The sequence below is a fragment of the Typha angustifolia genome, chromosome 10, assembly GCF_048772165.1.
Source record: "Typha angustifolia cultivar Huaian chromosome 10, ASM4877216v1, whole genome shotgun sequence".
Taxonomy (NCBI): domain Eukaryota; kingdom Viridiplantae; phylum Streptophyta; class Magnoliopsida; order Poales; family Typhaceae; genus Typha; species Typha angustifolia.
Genome location: NC_133248.1, coordinates 2,387,260 through 2,404,429, shown reverse-complemented (window position 1 = coordinate 2,404,429; position 17,170 = coordinate 2,387,260). Strand labels below are relative to the sequence as shown.

Sequence of the window (17,170 nt, the reverse complement as noted above, 5' to 3'; positions counted from 1 at the left end):
ATTTAATATACGAAATTATCAATTTATCCCCCTCAGATATTTAAGTAGAAATTGCAGATATGTCAAGAAAAAAAAGAAATTTATATAAAATATTGGTGGCGATACGGAAAGAAAATCCAAAAAAAAGAAGAAGAGAAAATAGAGCCCAAGTTTTGAGATTTGTTGGCGGAAAAGCTTACCGCAGGTAACCCAATTCCCATCTCCCTTATATGGAGGTTTTCAAAATTCGAACTGTTATTATATCCCCTCCCATTCCTTCGCCTATAAATACCCCTTCGCCCCGCCATTCCCCCCTCATTTCAAATCCTCTTCTTTCCCGCATCTCTTCTCCCTCGAGCTCCCATTCCTCTCCTCCCCACCCCAAATCAAGATGGTGATCTCTCTCTCTCTCTCTCTCTCTCTCTCTCTCGCGATCCAGATCTAACGTAGTTTTCTATTCCCAGGTGGTCGCTCAAAGAGTGAAGGAAGCGGAAATCACAGAGCAGGATTCTCTTCTCCTGGTAACCTTCTCCTTCTCCGATCGAAGTAAAGATCTAGCTAACTGTTAGCTCGTCGGAATTCGAATCGAATGCTTTGGTTAGCTCTTAGATTTCTTCTAGACCAAAACATTCTACTGCGTAGCTTTGCGAATAGGAGTCCCTTACTCGGACTTTCCTTGATCTGCGATTTCTACTGATCATTCCTAAGTTCTTGACCTTGTTTCATACGTTAGCTATCAGATCGGTGTTAATTTGATCCAGATCAGTGATCTGTTCAGATCTGGCTCTCCAATTGTGTGTAATCGATGGATTATCATGAATTCGTTTTTTTGAGCTTAATTTAGGAATTCTTACTTAATAATGATCTTGACAGACGAGGAATCTTATTCGGATAGCTATCTTCAACATCAGCTACATTCGAGGTCTCTTTCCTGAGAAATACTTCACTGACAAGTCAGTTCCTGCCTTAGGTCAGATTCTGTCCCACAGAAACGTATGGCTTTTTTTCTTCTTTAGATCAGTAATTAAATCATATTTTGAGTGAATTTTTGTTATTTTTCCTCAGAGATGAAGATTAAGAAGCTGATGCCCATAGATGAGGAGTCACGGAGACTCATTGATTGGATGGAGAAAGGTACAATGCTTTCATAATATATATATATTATATAGATATTCGATTTGTGTTATTTTCTATTGATCTTTAACCAAGTTTTATGGTCTTGTTTTGCTTCATAATCTTTTTAGGTGTCTACGACGCGCTGCAGAAGAAGTATCTGAAGACGCTTTTATTCTGTATCTGTGAAGAAGTAGGTGGTCCAATGATTGAGGAGTATGCATGTGAGTGCAATATGATATGTTTGAATTTGGACTCTTCTCTTTGCAGAGTTTGATAACTTATAAAGCAGAGTAATCATTATCAGTGAATCATGTGGTTCTTATCTCTGCCCACAGTTTCCTTCAGATATGGCAATTCCGACAAGGAAGAGGTGTCCATGCATGTGACTCGTACTGGAAGCAAAAGGAATGTTTCAACTATCAACTCTAATACAACAGATGTCAGCCCTGATCAGATGAGGTATTACTAAGCATCCTCTAGATTCTATCTTTAACTTTATTTCTCTGTATATTTTTCTAACATTAAGGTTCCAATATTATTTTTCTCAAAAAAAAAAAAGGTTGTATATTAGATTTTTCTTATTTAGTCTGTTCTGAAGCGCTATTTCATCTTTTAATTTTAGGAGTGCTGCTTGCAAGATGGTTCGTACCCTGGTATCACTGATGAGGACTCTTGATCAAATGCCAGATGAGGTGTAGTAAAATATTCTGAATTTTCTACTAGAATATGTGGATATATCTGTGTTTGATGAGAAGCTTGAGAAAACTCTCTTTCTGTTTCAGCGCACCATTTTAATGAAGCTCCTGTACTATGATGATTGCACGGTACGAAATAGTTGCACTAATTATAATCCATGTTCCTTGTGCTTAGTTCAGATTTAAATCATTACTGATTTAATAAATTCAATGTTCCTTGTGCTCCTTTTGCCCCTTCAATCCATTTTAAAACAGGGAAATGCATATGAATGGATTGTTCTTTTGTCTCCTGACATTTAGTTGGCTATGGTTAATCTACTTTTATCAGAAAGCATATATACTCTATTTATCAGAAGTACAATCATTCATTTCTAAATTCTAGTTTCACATTTTCCTTGTTTAATTCATAGAGCATTCCTGAGTTCAAGCATAAAAGAAAATAAAATTTTGTTAGTTGAAACAAACATTGCGAGTGCTTTCCTTCTACTATTATAACTGGACTCTGGAAGCTAATACTAATTTGATAAGTATATATATTGGTGTAATTACAGCCTGAAGATTATGAGCCTCCATTTTTTAGAAGCTGTTGTGAAAATGAGGCTATTAATTCCTGGACCAAAAATCCATTGAAAATGGAAGTTGGAAATGTGAACAGCAAGCACCTTGTATTAGCTCTGAAGGTACAAGTGGGAAAGGAAGCACTTCACTAACCAAAATTCCCCTTTAGAAATCCTTTTCATGCTTTTGGCCTTCTGCAGGTTAAGAGTGTCCTTGATCCGTGTGAGGATGAGAATGGTGATCTTCCTGAAGGTGAAGAAGGGAGCCTGGGTGGTGATTCTATGCACGATGATGACTATTCATCTTCAGACAGCGAGGTAATGCTGACCTGTGGAGCTTGATTTGAAAAGCATAGGATGATTAGAGTCGGATGTTACAGGGAATACTGGCATAATGTAGGGCTACGACAAATAATTAGGATTAGCCAATGAGGCTTATTAGATTGGCTGTCTAATTCTAAGTATGTGCACCTTTGCTGTGATGTGCATTGAATTATTTTGGTTCACGATCAAAATCTAGTAATAAGATAGAATTAGGAAGACCTACATATACAGAATTTTTCTGTTTTACTTCCCAAGTCGTTAAGAAATTTACCTAACTAGTTGAATGTCTCCCAGATCCGCCCTTCTCATGCAGACAAGTACATGGTTGCTCCAATTGGTAAACATTCATAATCATTTCTAGTCAGTCAAGAGACTCAAAACTCTCTAATTTGGGTGAGCTCACTGAACTCAACTGACAGGTGATAAGCATCTGCATGAAGATAATGACATGGTTTCTGAAGGTCAGTTTGGCTAGATCTACTTGTTGTTGTGACTTATGAGATTAAGTCACTATTATTTCAATTTTGCCTTTTGTAAATTACAAATGATAATTTGTTTTTTGAAATATTGGCAAGTTAATTTATTCTAATATCCACACCTTTTGATCTTTTCAACAAGTATCTTCCTTGCACAATTTTCAGTCAGGATATCTTGTTAAGTTTCATCATATTTATTTTGCTCGCCTTTTCTGTTACTGAGCTAAACAAAAGATTTTCATTATATATTCCATGTTAGTCTTCATTGTTTCAAGGCTGTATTAATGCAGATGAGACTCAAGATGCTGCTCATGAGGAAGAGCAGACAGCTCGAGTGAGGGAATGGATAAGTTCGAGACACATTAATGTTGTTCATCTCTCAGATATTCTTTCAAACTTCCCAGACATATCAGTGGTAAGTAAGCATTTTGTCATTCATTGGTAATCCTAATCAGGATATATCATTGCAAATTTTCGATAAATGGTATTCTTTACCAAATGTGAAATTAGTAGATTGTTAGAAAAGAGTATGGCTTGCTAAGCATTTTGTCATTCAATGGTAATCCTAATCAGGATATATCATTGCAAATTTTCGATAAATGGTATTCTTTGCCAAATGTGAAATTAGTAGATTGTTAGAAAAGAGTATGGCTTGCTAATTCTCTTCTCTTACAATTATTTTTCAGGCACTGATTGAAGGTAATGGAGAAAAAACTTTCTGTGCACCGAGTTTACTGAACTCTTAAGAAAGGGAATGCAGAACCCCTTTTCTTTCTTTTAGTATGATAAATTGATGGTTGATGGAATGAATTCCAGATATTATAGAGAGGCTACTGGAAGAAGGATTAGTATCTAGAGTTACCAAGGATAGCTATACCATAAACAAGGTAAAATTTATACAAGTAACTGCTGCTTATCCTTATTCTTGTATAATCTTTAACAAGAATTTGTGTTATCAGGAAGCGAACTCCAATACCTCCGCTGTGAAGCAAGAAGTTGAGAAGCAAGACATTTCACCTACTGAGGAAACTAACAAGAATACTGAGGATTTCATGTACATGAAGGTAGCTTGATCCTCCATAATATGCTGCAAGTATGTTGACCAGGTGCTTAATTTGTTGACACAATGTATTTGTTGCTTGGCTGCAGGCTCTGTATCATGCTCTTCCAATGGATTATGTGACAGTAACCAAGCTTCAGAGAAAGTTAGATGGGGAAGCTAACCAAAACGCTGTGAGAAAGCTAATTGACAAAATGGTGCAGGATGGATATGTTAAAAGCTCAGTAAACAGGAGGTTGGGTAAGTACTTGGAACTGTTTGCGAGTATTGATCTTGCATAGGAGCATATGTGATGTTTGCATGTCTAATTGCCTTCCCGTAAACTACATATGAAATTGTTATTGGAATGTGTTCTTTAATTTTTCATGTGCAATTGTGTGTTCACTAGGTGACCTAAGGAACATAAACAATGTTCATCCCAATAGATAATATTAAAGAACTTGCTTGATATTTCCCTTAATAGATATTTTAACTTAGATGTTGACATAAAATTCTAATGCTGTCTCTATGAGGATAGTCAGGAGAGCGTAGAGATTGTTTTGGATAAGCTTTTGGCATAGAAGCATACCATAGTACTTGTATACTATAAAGAACGAACTGAATCTGGAGATCAATAACATCAGTTGTGACAAGTACATGGCTTGCTATGTTGTATTACCAAAATGTAGTAAAAATGGTTGCAGGTAAGCGTGTCGTCCATTCTGAGTCTAGTAACAAAAAGCTCCTTGAGGTCAAAAAGATACTGGACAGCAATCAAATGGTAACACATCTACGTCAATTAACTAAAAGAGCTGCATTTTATGGTCTTTGAACCAAATTTTATATCTTACAGTCATTTATCTTGCACCACACAATAATGTTTGCATGCAGGAGATTAAAACCAACGGACAACCTTTCAAGTTTGTTGCAACAGATATCTCTCCCAAAGGTGAAATAAACAATTTAACAACTTTAATCTAGGATTTAGAAGCAATCTTTGCTAAAGAAAGTCCAACAAGTTCAATTGAAATAATTCATGTTACTTTTCCTGACCAGATCAAAACAAGAGAGATGCGTCTACATTTGGTTTCCTCCACTCCATTGGATCTGATCTTACGCGCACCCGAGAGAGATCTGAACTACATCAGGATGTATCTCTGCAGAGTGGACAGGGAGAGTTAGCAAAATATCAGGATCAAAGTAGAACTCCCATAAGCAACCTTGAGGTTTGCGTACTTCCATAGGACTAAGTCTTTCTGCATTATTGCAATTCTTTGCCAAACAAGCTTGTTCATCGTATGTGTTTTAAGATAAAATCATGTAAACTTCACAGCCTATTGCTTCTTTGGAGAGTGGAGTAATGGGAGAAAGAACCAGAGGTAGGCTCTCTTGTGGTGGTGATGGCTGCCATTCTTCTCAAGACAAGCGATCGAGGAAGGCTAGCATGGTATGTTATTCACAAGTATTACAGTAATGGCTATCAAAACTTAACTTATGGCTGCTTTGGGCAGGTGAAGGAGCCTATACTTCGATATGTAAAGCGCCAGAAATCGCAAGCAGAGTGAAGGTTAATAATATACGGAATTGTGAAAAGTTTTCAATTGTAAATGCACAGGGTCTATCGTGAGAGTACGTAGTTCATGCCTGACACATGATCTCTTACTAGAGAAAAAAAAAGTATTCTTCTTTCCCACCTTTTAGTGCCTGCAGCCTTCCATCTGAGACAAACTCGATGATTATAAATGTTTGTATTACATGCGATTTTATACTAGATTGTTGCAGTTATCGATTATCATGTTTTCAGATGGAATTCTGCGTGTGACTGGCTTCTCGAGAGCAAACAAATTAAGTTTTTAATCCCTCCTTTGGCAGCTTGAGTTTGATTCATCTGATCTTAGTTCACCTCAAGGTGCTATTTTCTCTATATAGATGAACTTATAGGAATGCCAAATTAATAACAGTAACGCATTATAGAAGCTTGATGACTGTCCCAGGCAATTCTCTTTCTGGGGCACAATTTTTATAGGAGATGCGCACAAGAGTTTAATCTTACTATTTTAAATATTTAAGAGACTTTTTGTGTGTGCAAATATCCCTTTTCTTCCTGTTAACTACGAAACTATGCAACTTGGAATAAATTCAATTGGCTGCTTCTGGGTTCCAGCAAATTAAGTGTTAAATTTTTTCAAATTAGTGAGGAAAGAACAAACTCTCCCTTTCACTAGATGATATATTGATATCCATGCAGCAATAGGACTATAGGATCCTTCTGGATAAGCTATTGCTTTTACTAATGCTTTAGACGAATAGCAAAACGATGATGCTAAAAGGAGACGCTAAGAAGAAGTACCCGAGTTTTCGTTTTCTATTCCACTTTAATCGGATCGCAATCCGAGTACGCCGTAACTCCGACCCGAAATAGCCCGTCCGCAGGACCCACCTCTAAAATCCGCAGGACGTCTCCGTTCCATTCATTCGAAAGAAACCACACCGCCTTTAACATGATTATACCCGCATATTCCATTCTTGCGACCGCCTCCGTGATCCCGATGGCCTATGCGGCCACCTCCACCTCCACCTCCGCCTCCTCCCGTCCGTTCTCATCCATCTCATCTCTCTCCTTCCTCCGCTCCATATCAACCCTCCATTTCCCTCCTCCGCCGCCGCCACGTCAGCGTCGCCACCTCTCCTCCGCCTCCTCCCCTACCGCTTTGCTCAAGCGGAGCCCCAAGCGCTTAAAGTACTCCGCTCAACGCCTCGTCAAGGTTTCAAGATCTCTCCTCCTCTTTCCTCTTTTCCCCATAATTTTACTTCAATTTCATTAATAGTTTTGCTCCAAATTGGAAAGAAAGGGGAGGGGATGACGTACTTGAAGATGGATCCAATGGGAGAGGATACTTGGAAGTTGGATCCGATCATTGAGATGATTAGGGAAGGGGCGGTTGGAGTAATCCCCACTGATACCGTGTATGTTTTCACTTCCTTTTTTCCTCTTTATATGGATGGCTCTTATGTTGTTTTCATATATTTCTTTGTCTGAATTATGATAAGATTTAAAAACTATTAGAAGGAGATTGAATGAGAATAATGTGTAGCTTTTTTCCTTTAGTTTATGAATGGCTATAATTGCTCAAGTGGATCATCTCTCTGAACTAGGAGCTTTTTAAGAGTTTAAGACCATTTATTAGCTTACCAGAAAGCATATGTATTATGCAGAAGCTGCATAAGCTTAGCATGTGAAGAATTACTCCATGAGCATGGTTCATGTAAGAATTATCAGAAGTTGGAACGTGGAACAAATTGGTTTTAAATAGATGGGTTAGTTGTGCTCTTCACTAGGCTTCCTTTTATAGGCGGTGAAGAAGGATTTTTATGAGATGAAATCCAATATGAGTAGTATCTCAATTTGTCATTTGAAGGTTGTGCTATAGTGGGTTCCTGTTGTAGTACTTGACTACTTTCTACTGACAATTGACTGAAGGATAACCACATGGAACTTTTGATTTAAGTAAGTTTGAGATTTGAACATCCAAGAACTGGTGCATTAAGACAATAATTTTGGTAGATATGGTCAAATTAAGCGTTAAGACCAAGGATCCTAATTCTGACATATAAAGTGTTTGAAACTTAGAGGAAAGTTCATGAAATTAGTGATGAATATAAGGTATGATCTTGTTTATCTACCTTTCAACCATTCGTCTCAGGACGAATTTCCCCATTTTAGGCAACTTTTTTCTGCCAACATTTGGGAAGCTGAATTTCCCTAAATTTTTTTTGGAAAATTAATGAAACAGTGAGGAAACTAATAAAATTGTGGCCTATTGAAGGAGAGATCCTCTAAATCTATATCAATGGCTAATCTTGAAGAAAATACCCCAAACTTTGAACTTCGCGTTTTATTAAAATTAAGAAAAGTAAAAAATGTTCCTACATTTAACTGATTTAATGATCATAAAATAAAATTAGGTCTCAATTATTTGTTAATTGCAAAGTCTATAATTTCTATAGCAATAGGTACTGAATTTTTGAAAATCTAAGAAAATTAGGTCTCAATTGTTTGTTGATGGAAATATATAATATTGGTATAGCAATAGGTACTGTTTAGTTTGCTCTATTTAAACCTTGCCGAATAAAAAATGGTGAACAACTTGTGCTTGAGTATGATAGGCTGCACCTAATTCAAGATCTGAGATTGTCTCAGCATTATAGCCAATGTTTTGAAAGGTGACCGCAGATAGCGGGCGGTCACCCTATCGCCTAGCGCTAAAGTAGAAGGCGGGTGACAAAAGAAAAAAATTATATATATTTATAATTTTTAATAATAATTTAGTATATAGAAAATACTCTGATCAGAAATTAATATATACTTAATTAGCTTGTAGTCAACTGTAATTCCCCTAATTAATAATGCGATACAGTGAAAAAAATTAAAAATAAAAAATCAGCAATCTTAAATCTTAATACAGTAATTCATAAACCAATTAGGCAATTAGCAATTAACTCCTCTAAACTTTTAATTAATTCCCATAACTGTATACCATAGCATATTAAGAGTAATTGAAAAATTAAGATAGGAGAAATTGGGAACATTTAAGCTCGAGAAAAGAAAACCGTAAATTCATTACATTCATAATAGGAGAAAGTGAGAGAGACAGTGAGTCGGAGAGAGAGAGTTGCCCACTGTCGCATGATGCCATTGGCTGCTCGCCGCCTGCGCTATGATTACCGCCTTCACTGCCGTTGGCCGTGGAAGAGTTCTTCTTCTAGGGTTTGCCGATGTGCAGGAAGAGAGAGAGAGAGAGAGAGAGAGAGAGAGAGAGAGAGAGAGAGAGAGAGAGAGAGAGAGAGAGAGATCAGCAAGCGAGAGCCATTTGAAATTTTTTTTTTGTTGATATATTGGTTAGTCATTAAACCCAATCTGCTACAAAACTCGACCGGCTCACTAATAACCACATCTCAATTTGGTGGGTTAAAGTGCTGGCCTGCCTAGCACTATTTAGTGCATAGGCAGCCAGCCAAGGTGCTTGGTCACCTCTCTACGGCGCATTTCAGCATGGCCGCCTTTTTCGCTTTTCAAAACATTGCTATTAGCATTGTATGTATGGTGTGTGGTGCATTGGCAATACAAATGTTGTGCCTTACATAGCCAGCTTACCCAAACATCACTCCTTAAATTCTTATGAATTATGATCAAGGTTCTAAGTTTTAGTTTAGGTCAGTGTTGGTTGCTTGGAGAATAGAACATTTAGTTATTCCCCATGCCACAGATGACAATGAGTGTCGTAGGGCCAGGCAGGAGAGGAGCAATTGCTATCCAAATAATTAAAAGATCAATCACATGCATTGGAGGTTTCTACCCACATAATACACAGTGGAACCAACTAGATAGCATAAATCTCATTAGTTAACTGGCATAAGGGAGATGTAAAACAATAATATATATTGATGACAATGACCTATATATACAGCTCATTAAGTACCTGAATACATATACATTGATATCAAGGTTGTGAATATCGGTTACGGAGTATTAGTAGTCCGATAAAATGATATTTATTGGTAATTTTCGCCACTAAATTAGGCATTTCAGTTTCAGGCTTGTGGCAACCATGTTTTCTTTCTATCTACTTGATGGATATTCCTAAATCCACTTTCAGCTAGGTTGTACTTCCATAAGATTTCATATGATAGTGTTGAATCCTAGTTGCTTTAGCACAATATAATATTTTGACCATGTATAATTCTTATTATCAGCTATGCCATTGTTTGTGATTTGAAGAGTCATTCGTCCATCGAGCGACTTCGCAGGTAGACATACTCTGTCTTTCACTCTTTTGTATCCTGTATCTTATGTTATGTCTACTGCTAAGTAATTTTCTCTTGCATTAGTGACCACAAGGTCATGCAAGTTATTCTGACAAATTGTTTGTTTGGATGCAGAATTAAAGGCATAGGAAATTCAAAGGCAAGAGATATCACTGTTGTAGACCTGTTATCATAGTGCATAAGAATCTTACTGTGAGAATGATATGCAACAGTAGAGGGCTGTCATCTGGTTATGCTTCTTATCTATTCTGTTGAACTCTTGCTGATCACTCATTACATTTTGTGCAGCCTCTCAGTATTCTGTGTCATTCCTTACAAGACATTGATACCTATACAATGGGTTTTCCTCGTGGGAATAGCCAGGGTCAAACAAATATATTTCGAACTGTTAAGCATTGTTTACCTGGCCCTGTAAGGATGATTGTTTCTTTTTAGGTTATTCAAGCTGATGGTCTGGATTTTGCAGTTATGAACTTTTCAAAACATTTTCTTTTTTTTACAGTACACCTTTATTCTGCCTGCAAGTAAACAATTGCCAAAACAATGTGTAAGGAATGGACCATCTGCTAAATATGCACAAAGGAAGCAAGTTGGTGTGCGGATACCAGACGACACTATATGTCAAGCCATATTGCAAAATTTGGATGCACCTCTTATATGCACAAGGTTGGTTATTTGCTCTTCCTAAATTAACACATATTCTAACATTTGTGCTGATTGCTGATTTGGATTAGGATATTAGTAGACAAATTCTGTATTTTTGTTTGTCTAACATTTAAAATGTCCATGTTCAAATGGTTTCTTTAATTTCAGTGTAAAATGGCCTGCTGAAGATCAGTGGATGCTAGATCCTGTCATCATTGCTGATATTTACGAGCCAGAGGTATGAATTTTATCCTGGCCTGCATCACCTCTCTCTCTCTCTCTCTCTCTCTCTCTCTCTCTCTCTCTCTCTCTGTGCATGCATGCATGTTTTGTTTTTTATTTGTGTCTATGTGTGGAGAATTAACCCTGGCAATCATTGTCCACTATTTTGGTTGAAATTTCAAGGCATGGAGATACTTTGCTTTTGTCAGGGACATAACTGCTTATATGAACATACAACAAGGAACTTGAAAGGAAAACTACAAAAGATGGTCTACATTTTGTTAAATTGGTTGTAGATTTCATATTAATAGAACTTTTAGAAGAAGGATTCTTGATAGTCTCTGAATCTGAGCTACTATAGATTATCAAATATCTGCAGATAGATCTGCTAGTTGATTCTAGTTCGTCTTACTAACCATTATGCATATCTCATGCTCAGTGCCATCAGAAGTTTGTGAACAGAGTTCAAGTAGCCTAGATCACAAAATTCTCTCTAAAATGCCCTTGATTGAATGTTAGGCTAGAGTTACTATCTGGGCAATCTGGATTAATAAGTATTTTGAATTTCTGAGCATAGTCAATCAAAATTGCAAGTTACCTCACCAAGGGTGACAACCGTGCTCTACTTAAGCTGTGGACCTACCCAAGCGAATCACTAATGAGCCTTAGTCAAATCAAGCTACTTACAATCCTAACTCACATTGGTCATACATGATGTGCCGTTCACACATAGTCAGTTGTAAACCTCCCTCTTGGAGATGCTTGCCCAGACTCCCTTGCTGATAAATAAGTCGATCACACTAGTTTCTTCACCTCGGTAGGTGGTTGTGATAAAGATACAAGGTTCAACTCCCCAGGGTCATTCGCTTCAAAGCTCCTCACAAATGGACCTTGGCTTATAAAGATGGATCTCTCATCTCCTTTCTTTCTCTTGGAGTCTCTTAGGACTTCTCTAATAGTGAGAGATCTGTTTGGAAAAGCTCTAAACTTCTCCCTAAATAACTTGAGAGATCACAACAGCTGGATGACCCAGATTGATTTAATAAAGCATCAATCTTTGTTAGTTGCAATGCCACTGATTGAACGCAGTGGTGCTGTTCGGCCAACCAACAATGGAAATTTATGGTTTTTAGTTCCACTAGTCAACCAGACTGCCTGGTCTGCATTCAGTGGTCTCACAGTGTAGGTTGTCAGAGTCCCATTCTATGCCGACCGATTGCAATAAGACGGTTGACCGTTTGAGACCCTCCGATCGATCACTCTCTGAAACACTTGCTGAACTGCTTTTCAGAAGACTTGTATCTTGAATCCAACAATCTAATTAGAATGTGCTTTGACCATGAACATGAACAACTAAAAGGTTGTAAATAAGAAACAAAGTGTGTTTTCGAACATGAAACTTGCCACCTACTTATTTGCGCCAGCAAAAATATATATGCGTAGGAGTAGTTCTAATTTGGCACTAGAAAAGGTAGTTTAAATGGAGAATGGTTTCGGAGAAATGGAAATATTGTCCACTTAAAAGGAAATAAACATATCCTAGTGTTTGTATGGTCAAACTTTTCTTGCAATAGCTAAATTTGGAGTTTGTATGTTAATGATTGTTATATGTTCTTCAGGGTCTTGATTTTGTTGTTGATGGTGGAATCAGAGTTGCTGATCCATCCACTGTAGTGGATATGACAGGAAGTAATCCAACGATCATTCGTCAAGGAAAGGTATATGCATGATGCATCTAATGGAGTATGCCATTAGTTAAAATTCTTTTCCTTTTTTTTTTCTGCTTCATAGGGGTTAGCTATATCTTGTCTTACTATGTCAATTTTGTTTTTGGTCCCCCTCTCAAGCATATCTTCAACTTAAAACAAGGTCATGCCTTACTGGCACACTATATTGTCTCTGTCAGACACGCCCAACTGTCTCAAGCAATTTTTTGTCCTATTTGTTATCAAAGATGACATCCTAAGTTCTATTATCACTCTCATTTCTTATGCTATTTACTTATAATACCATTTGGCACATTAACATCCCCATCTAGAAAAGGATTTATGATTATATGATTTTGTTAATTGCTATATATTGTGAATAATAACCATCATAACCATCATATAAAGTTTTCTAAAGATGTGCGACAATCACCTAATAGTGTAGATTCACCTCTATTTAGAGATTTGCCACAATGCTAAGTTGATATCATCACTCCCTTTTTGATGAACTATTGGTCCAATATAAAGGAAGTACTCCATTATACATATTCGTTGAGGTAAACCTTTTTCGTGTTGATGCTTTGATTTACTAAAATTGGATATACACAATATTGGACCTACTTTTCCCACAACCTTCTAGGTTCTAAATTTCTTCTCGATACTTTTAGTTTAGTTTTTAAATCCATCTTAGCTTTAGAACTTAAAATGGTGTCCAAAAGGCCTGTCTTTTCAAATATATTTGCTGGAATTCCTTTTCTCAAAGGACACAAAATTCTCAGTAGTAGCTTTTCAATTGATTGTTTCTTTACAAAACCATTTTTAGATTGCCATTTTGGTTTACTGCATGTCCTATCATGGACACAGTATACTTCAGTTTATTCAGGTTGTTGAGTTATTTCATGATTTCCTTGGCCAAGTGGCTACCCAAAATACTGCGTGTCCTAGCATGGACACAGTATACTTCAATTTATTCAGCTTGTTGAGTTATTTCATGATATCCTTGGCCAAGTGGCTACCCAAAATACTTTTGGCAGATGAATATTCAGATTGTAACCTTATCCATGCATTTCATGAATAATTCTCTGGTATCTCGCAGTTATACAAGGAAATAATGTTAGCTCTATAATTTTATGTCATGTTTAGCTGATTTTCCCCCTCTATTGCACTCCTCTCCCATTGTATTTTGACATGAAGGATACATGTGTTTGCAGGCAGTCCTTTTTTTTCCTTTTCTCATCTGCTACCTTTTCAGTTATAATCCGATCTAGAAATTTTCTCAGAAGTTCTGATTGATTCTAACTGTACATGTGTTCAATTCTTGAACTCCTAGTTATCGTTTAAGAAGAGATTTCAAGTTTTGACTTTTGACTGATTTTTTGCTAGCATGTAAAAATTATGAGGATTGAATAGGCTGCATCTCTGGACTTGTTAAATATATCCAAACAAGTTAGAGGTAGCACCCATATAGGATATTTTGTGAATTGAGATGGTTTGGATATATCCGAAGGAGGCACAACACACCAGCCAAGAGTAATTTTATTGTAGGCATGGACACAGAGAGACTGATGGAAGTAGCAAGGAATGACTAGCACTTCGATTAAGAACTTTACACAATAGGCCCAAATGGAAGATAAAGATACATGCAGCCACCTTATATAGCTGGGCCTAATGGCTTGTTGCTGTTGTTGCAGGGACCAAAGCTGGAATGGATGATGATGGAGGGTGAAGATCCTCTTCTTCAGGCAGCTTGATAGTAACTTCACTTGACTACACGCGTAGTTCACTTTTTTAGGTTTGATAGCATCCTTTCCTGTATAGAAGATACCACACTTCACGAGTATACAAGAAATCCTGTAAATATGCCAATGGTATGATACGGATTCTAATTCATGCCTCTAGTTGCTGTTTATTGACTACCATTTGGATGTAAATTTACATTAATCAACTGTGTCTAATTTTGATGAATTTGCATGGTATTCAGCTTAAACTGTGCAACCAGTTAACTATAATTCATTCTCCTTTGCTTTATTGTTTCTCAAGTTTGAATAGAATATTATGCTAATTACAACAAGTTTAAATAGCGTAGAGCTACTAGAAGAAGCTGTGTGCACAGTACTAGACAAATTTTCAGGATTGTGGACATGGACAACAGCATTGGAAGGCAAAAGAAGCTCAGAGAAATAGAAGAAACCCAAATGATTGAGAGGATTTCAAAGTAGATGTAAAGCTTAGTCCAATTAATTAAAAATTGTTGGCAAAGTGGGAGCTGGGAAACATGTGGAATACTTAGGTGTGCTGTATCTTAATTTATACTTTTTGCTGTATATGTTCATGATTTCCAGCCTTTTCTTTTGTAAAAGAATGTCTAAGAAGGATGCGCATGTACTTATTGAACCTTCTTTTAGAAAAGTGGGAATTGTTCCTGTCAGAATTTCATTAGTAAGATAGTATAATAATATATTATATAGACGTTATTTGCTTTACTTTTAGAAATGTTCCTGTCAGAATTTCATTAGTAAGATAGTATAATATTATTTTATAGAGTTATTTGCTTTACTTTTAGGGAAAAAAAAAAGGCACTTCCCTCAAACTCATGATTTGTCCTGTAAGCACTCCTTGCTAAATGATTGTTGAAGGCCATTGATGAATTGATTAGCAGTTTAAGAAGTTTGAGATCATATCTCTTGCAAACAAACAATTGAATAGTAAATTTTTGATTGATTATCTTTTTTTCCCCTGCTGTAGATAACATTGCACATACTGGGTCAACAAGATCACATTTACTGGTCACTAGATCTCCTGTGAATTAAATAAACACTAGCAGCTCACAGGAAGATTTGACTTTCACTAGGAAATTGAGATTCCAAATCTGAGAAGCCACTGTGGAAACAGTGGATAATTTTTGGAGGGGGGAACAAATGCTCAAGTGGTTTGACAATGAGAAGATGCCCAAGTGGTAAGACATCTGTCTCTGATCACCTCCATTTGTGACACATAACTGTGTTCTTTTCCTTTGAATTTTGACATCATTACATACATTTTGACAATGTTGAAATGAACTTCTTGTATTTTTCAGGTCTTACAGAAGCACGTCCGTGTCATTCACAAGGAATAGTTTCAGTAAGTTCTCTTTATTCAACTAAATGCTCTCCAGGTGGTTGGTTTATTTTTGCAAAGTGTCTTAGGGAAATAATTCCCTTAGGTTAAAGAACATAGTAAATCTGTTATCAGGTCCTTTGATCACACTGCTATTTGATTACGATCCGACAGAGGAATCATGGCAGTACAAGATCACATGGTGTGGCAACATGGGGTCCATCTGCATTTAACCAGGGAGGATGGTGAAGGCCCTACCACACTACTTAACCTTCAAACCTAATTCATACCATGCCCCCCTCCTTATCATCTCATTTCACTGCATTTTTCTGCATCTGGCCCACAGGGAACCACCATGGTCTGTCAAAAGAAGGGCTAATGATGCTCTTAAACACCATGTGAGCATCATCATCAAAAGTGTTTCAGATGCCAATTAAGGCCTGTTGTTCTGCAACATGGCCTGTTTGTTCCCTTGCCCATAACCACCTCACTCTTCTTTATTCCATTAGCTGAGATCGGAAGTAAGGTGATTAATTTGAGCAAAAGGAGGAGGAGGAGGAGAAGAAGAAGAACTCAATTGACTTGGGTCCCATTTGGTTGCCATCCATATGTTTGGTGGTGTAAACCTACCTCACCTCTTTTGAAGCTCAAGTCTTTTGTTTCACATGCATTGCAGAGAAGAGACAGCACTTCTGTTTCACCTTAGACTTACATGGCAATGGTTGTAGGGCCCATCTTTGATGATTGTAGTCAGAAATTTGGTTAGGGGTGGAAGTTTTTGGACTCAACTACTATCTGGTGTACTGAATCATTTGGTTTGGTTGGCACTTGGCAGGAGGAGGGTGGTGAGGAGGCCAACGGGTTGGATGCTGGATGCTGGATGCAGAGAAATTAGCTCCTCAGGACTTTAATAGATATTATTAATGAGCTTGTGATAGATTAGGGTACCAACTAATTTTTAGGTGTTGGCCCAGAGGTAGGGACCTCTTGTTAGGAACTAAATTAACCAAATTAACTTGATTTCAATCTCTCATAGACTTTGTTCTCTTGCTTTGTCTTGACTTCAATTTCATATTCATGATATATGTTTCTTACACTAAATGATGAGACCAAAACAAAAAAAAAGAAGCATTAACCAATTGCACATTAATAACAAAGAGGATACTACTAATCAAGTCGATGGCAGTGATTTTGACAAAGAAAGACATACTATTGACAAGACCATTTAAAATGACAAAAGTACATCAATAAAAGAGAGATGATGTAAGAGTTTGCAGTATGAGAATGATAAAATACAAGTATATTTACTAGTGTTTTCTTTTTAGTTAAGAACATGACTATCTACAGAATATTTTTCTAAGCTTTAGTAATAATAAAACTGTACTCTTAAAACTATTAGCATTCATATGAGATCTTCTCTAATTTGCTATCTCCCTGATAAACTCCTTAATTCCCATTGATATATCAATATAAACAGAAATTAGTCTCT

The 17,170-nt window shown here is 36.9% G+C and overlaps 2 protein-coding genes across 5 annotated transcripts; both read left to right on the top strand.

Annotated features, from left to right (window-relative positions):
- The first annotated feature begins 268 nt into the window (after nucleotides 1–268).
- On the top strand, nucleotides 269–6,005 carry LOC140768990 (meiosis-specific protein PAIR2). Its single transcript, XM_073109488.1, has 22 exons — nucleotides 269–373; nucleotides 444–500; nucleotides 853–949; nucleotides 1,045–1,113; nucleotides 1,224–1,316; nucleotides 1,431–1,554; nucleotides 1,718–1,787; nucleotides 1,878–1,919; nucleotides 2,342–2,470; nucleotides 2,549–2,665; nucleotides 2,966–3,008; nucleotides 3,091–3,132; nucleotides 3,438–3,562; nucleotides 3,834–3,846; nucleotides 3,964–4,034; nucleotides 4,107–4,211; nucleotides 4,297–4,447; nucleotides 4,891–4,967; nucleotides 5,078–5,135; nucleotides 5,243–5,412; nucleotides 5,520–5,633; nucleotides 5,698–6,005. Exons 1-22 carry the CDS (start codon nucleotides 371–373, stop codon nucleotides 5,749–5,751), a joined length of 1,824 nt encoding a protein of 607 aa, XP_072965589.1. The 5' UTR covers nucleotides 269–370; the 3' UTR covers nucleotides 5,752–6,005.
- A 618-nt stretch (nucleotides 6,006–6,623) lies between these two features.
- Nucleotides 6,624–16,716, top strand: LOC140769329 (uncharacterized). Of its 4 annotated transcripts, none has more exons than XR_012105879.1 (12): nucleotides 6,624–6,951; nucleotides 7,035–7,153; nucleotides 9,941–9,994; nucleotides 10,127–10,151; nucleotides 10,301–10,423; nucleotides 10,515–10,678; nucleotides 10,826–10,895; nucleotides 12,499–12,597; nucleotides 14,277–14,377; nucleotides 15,331–15,541; nucleotides 15,662–15,705; nucleotides 15,817–16,716. XR_012105879.1 is itself a non-coding variant. In XM_073110004.1 (9 exons), the coding sequence occupies exons 1-9, from the start codon at nucleotides 6,688–6,690 to the stop codon at nucleotides 14,334–14,336; spliced, it is 978 nt and encodes a 325-aa protein (XP_072966105.1). In that variant the 5' UTR covers nucleotides 6,629–6,687; the 3' UTR covers nucleotides 14,337–14,572. The 4 variants fall into 4 exon arrangements, 1 of the variants encoding a protein (XP_072966105.1); XR_012105878.1 differs by having other exon boundaries at nucleotides 6,628–6,951; nucleotides 14,277–14,453; nucleotides 16,517–16,708; XR_012105880.1 differs by having other exon boundaries at nucleotides 6,630–6,951; nucleotides 14,277–14,453; nucleotides 15,817–16,715.
- The last annotated feature ends 454 nt before the right edge of the window (nucleotides 16,717–17,170 follow it).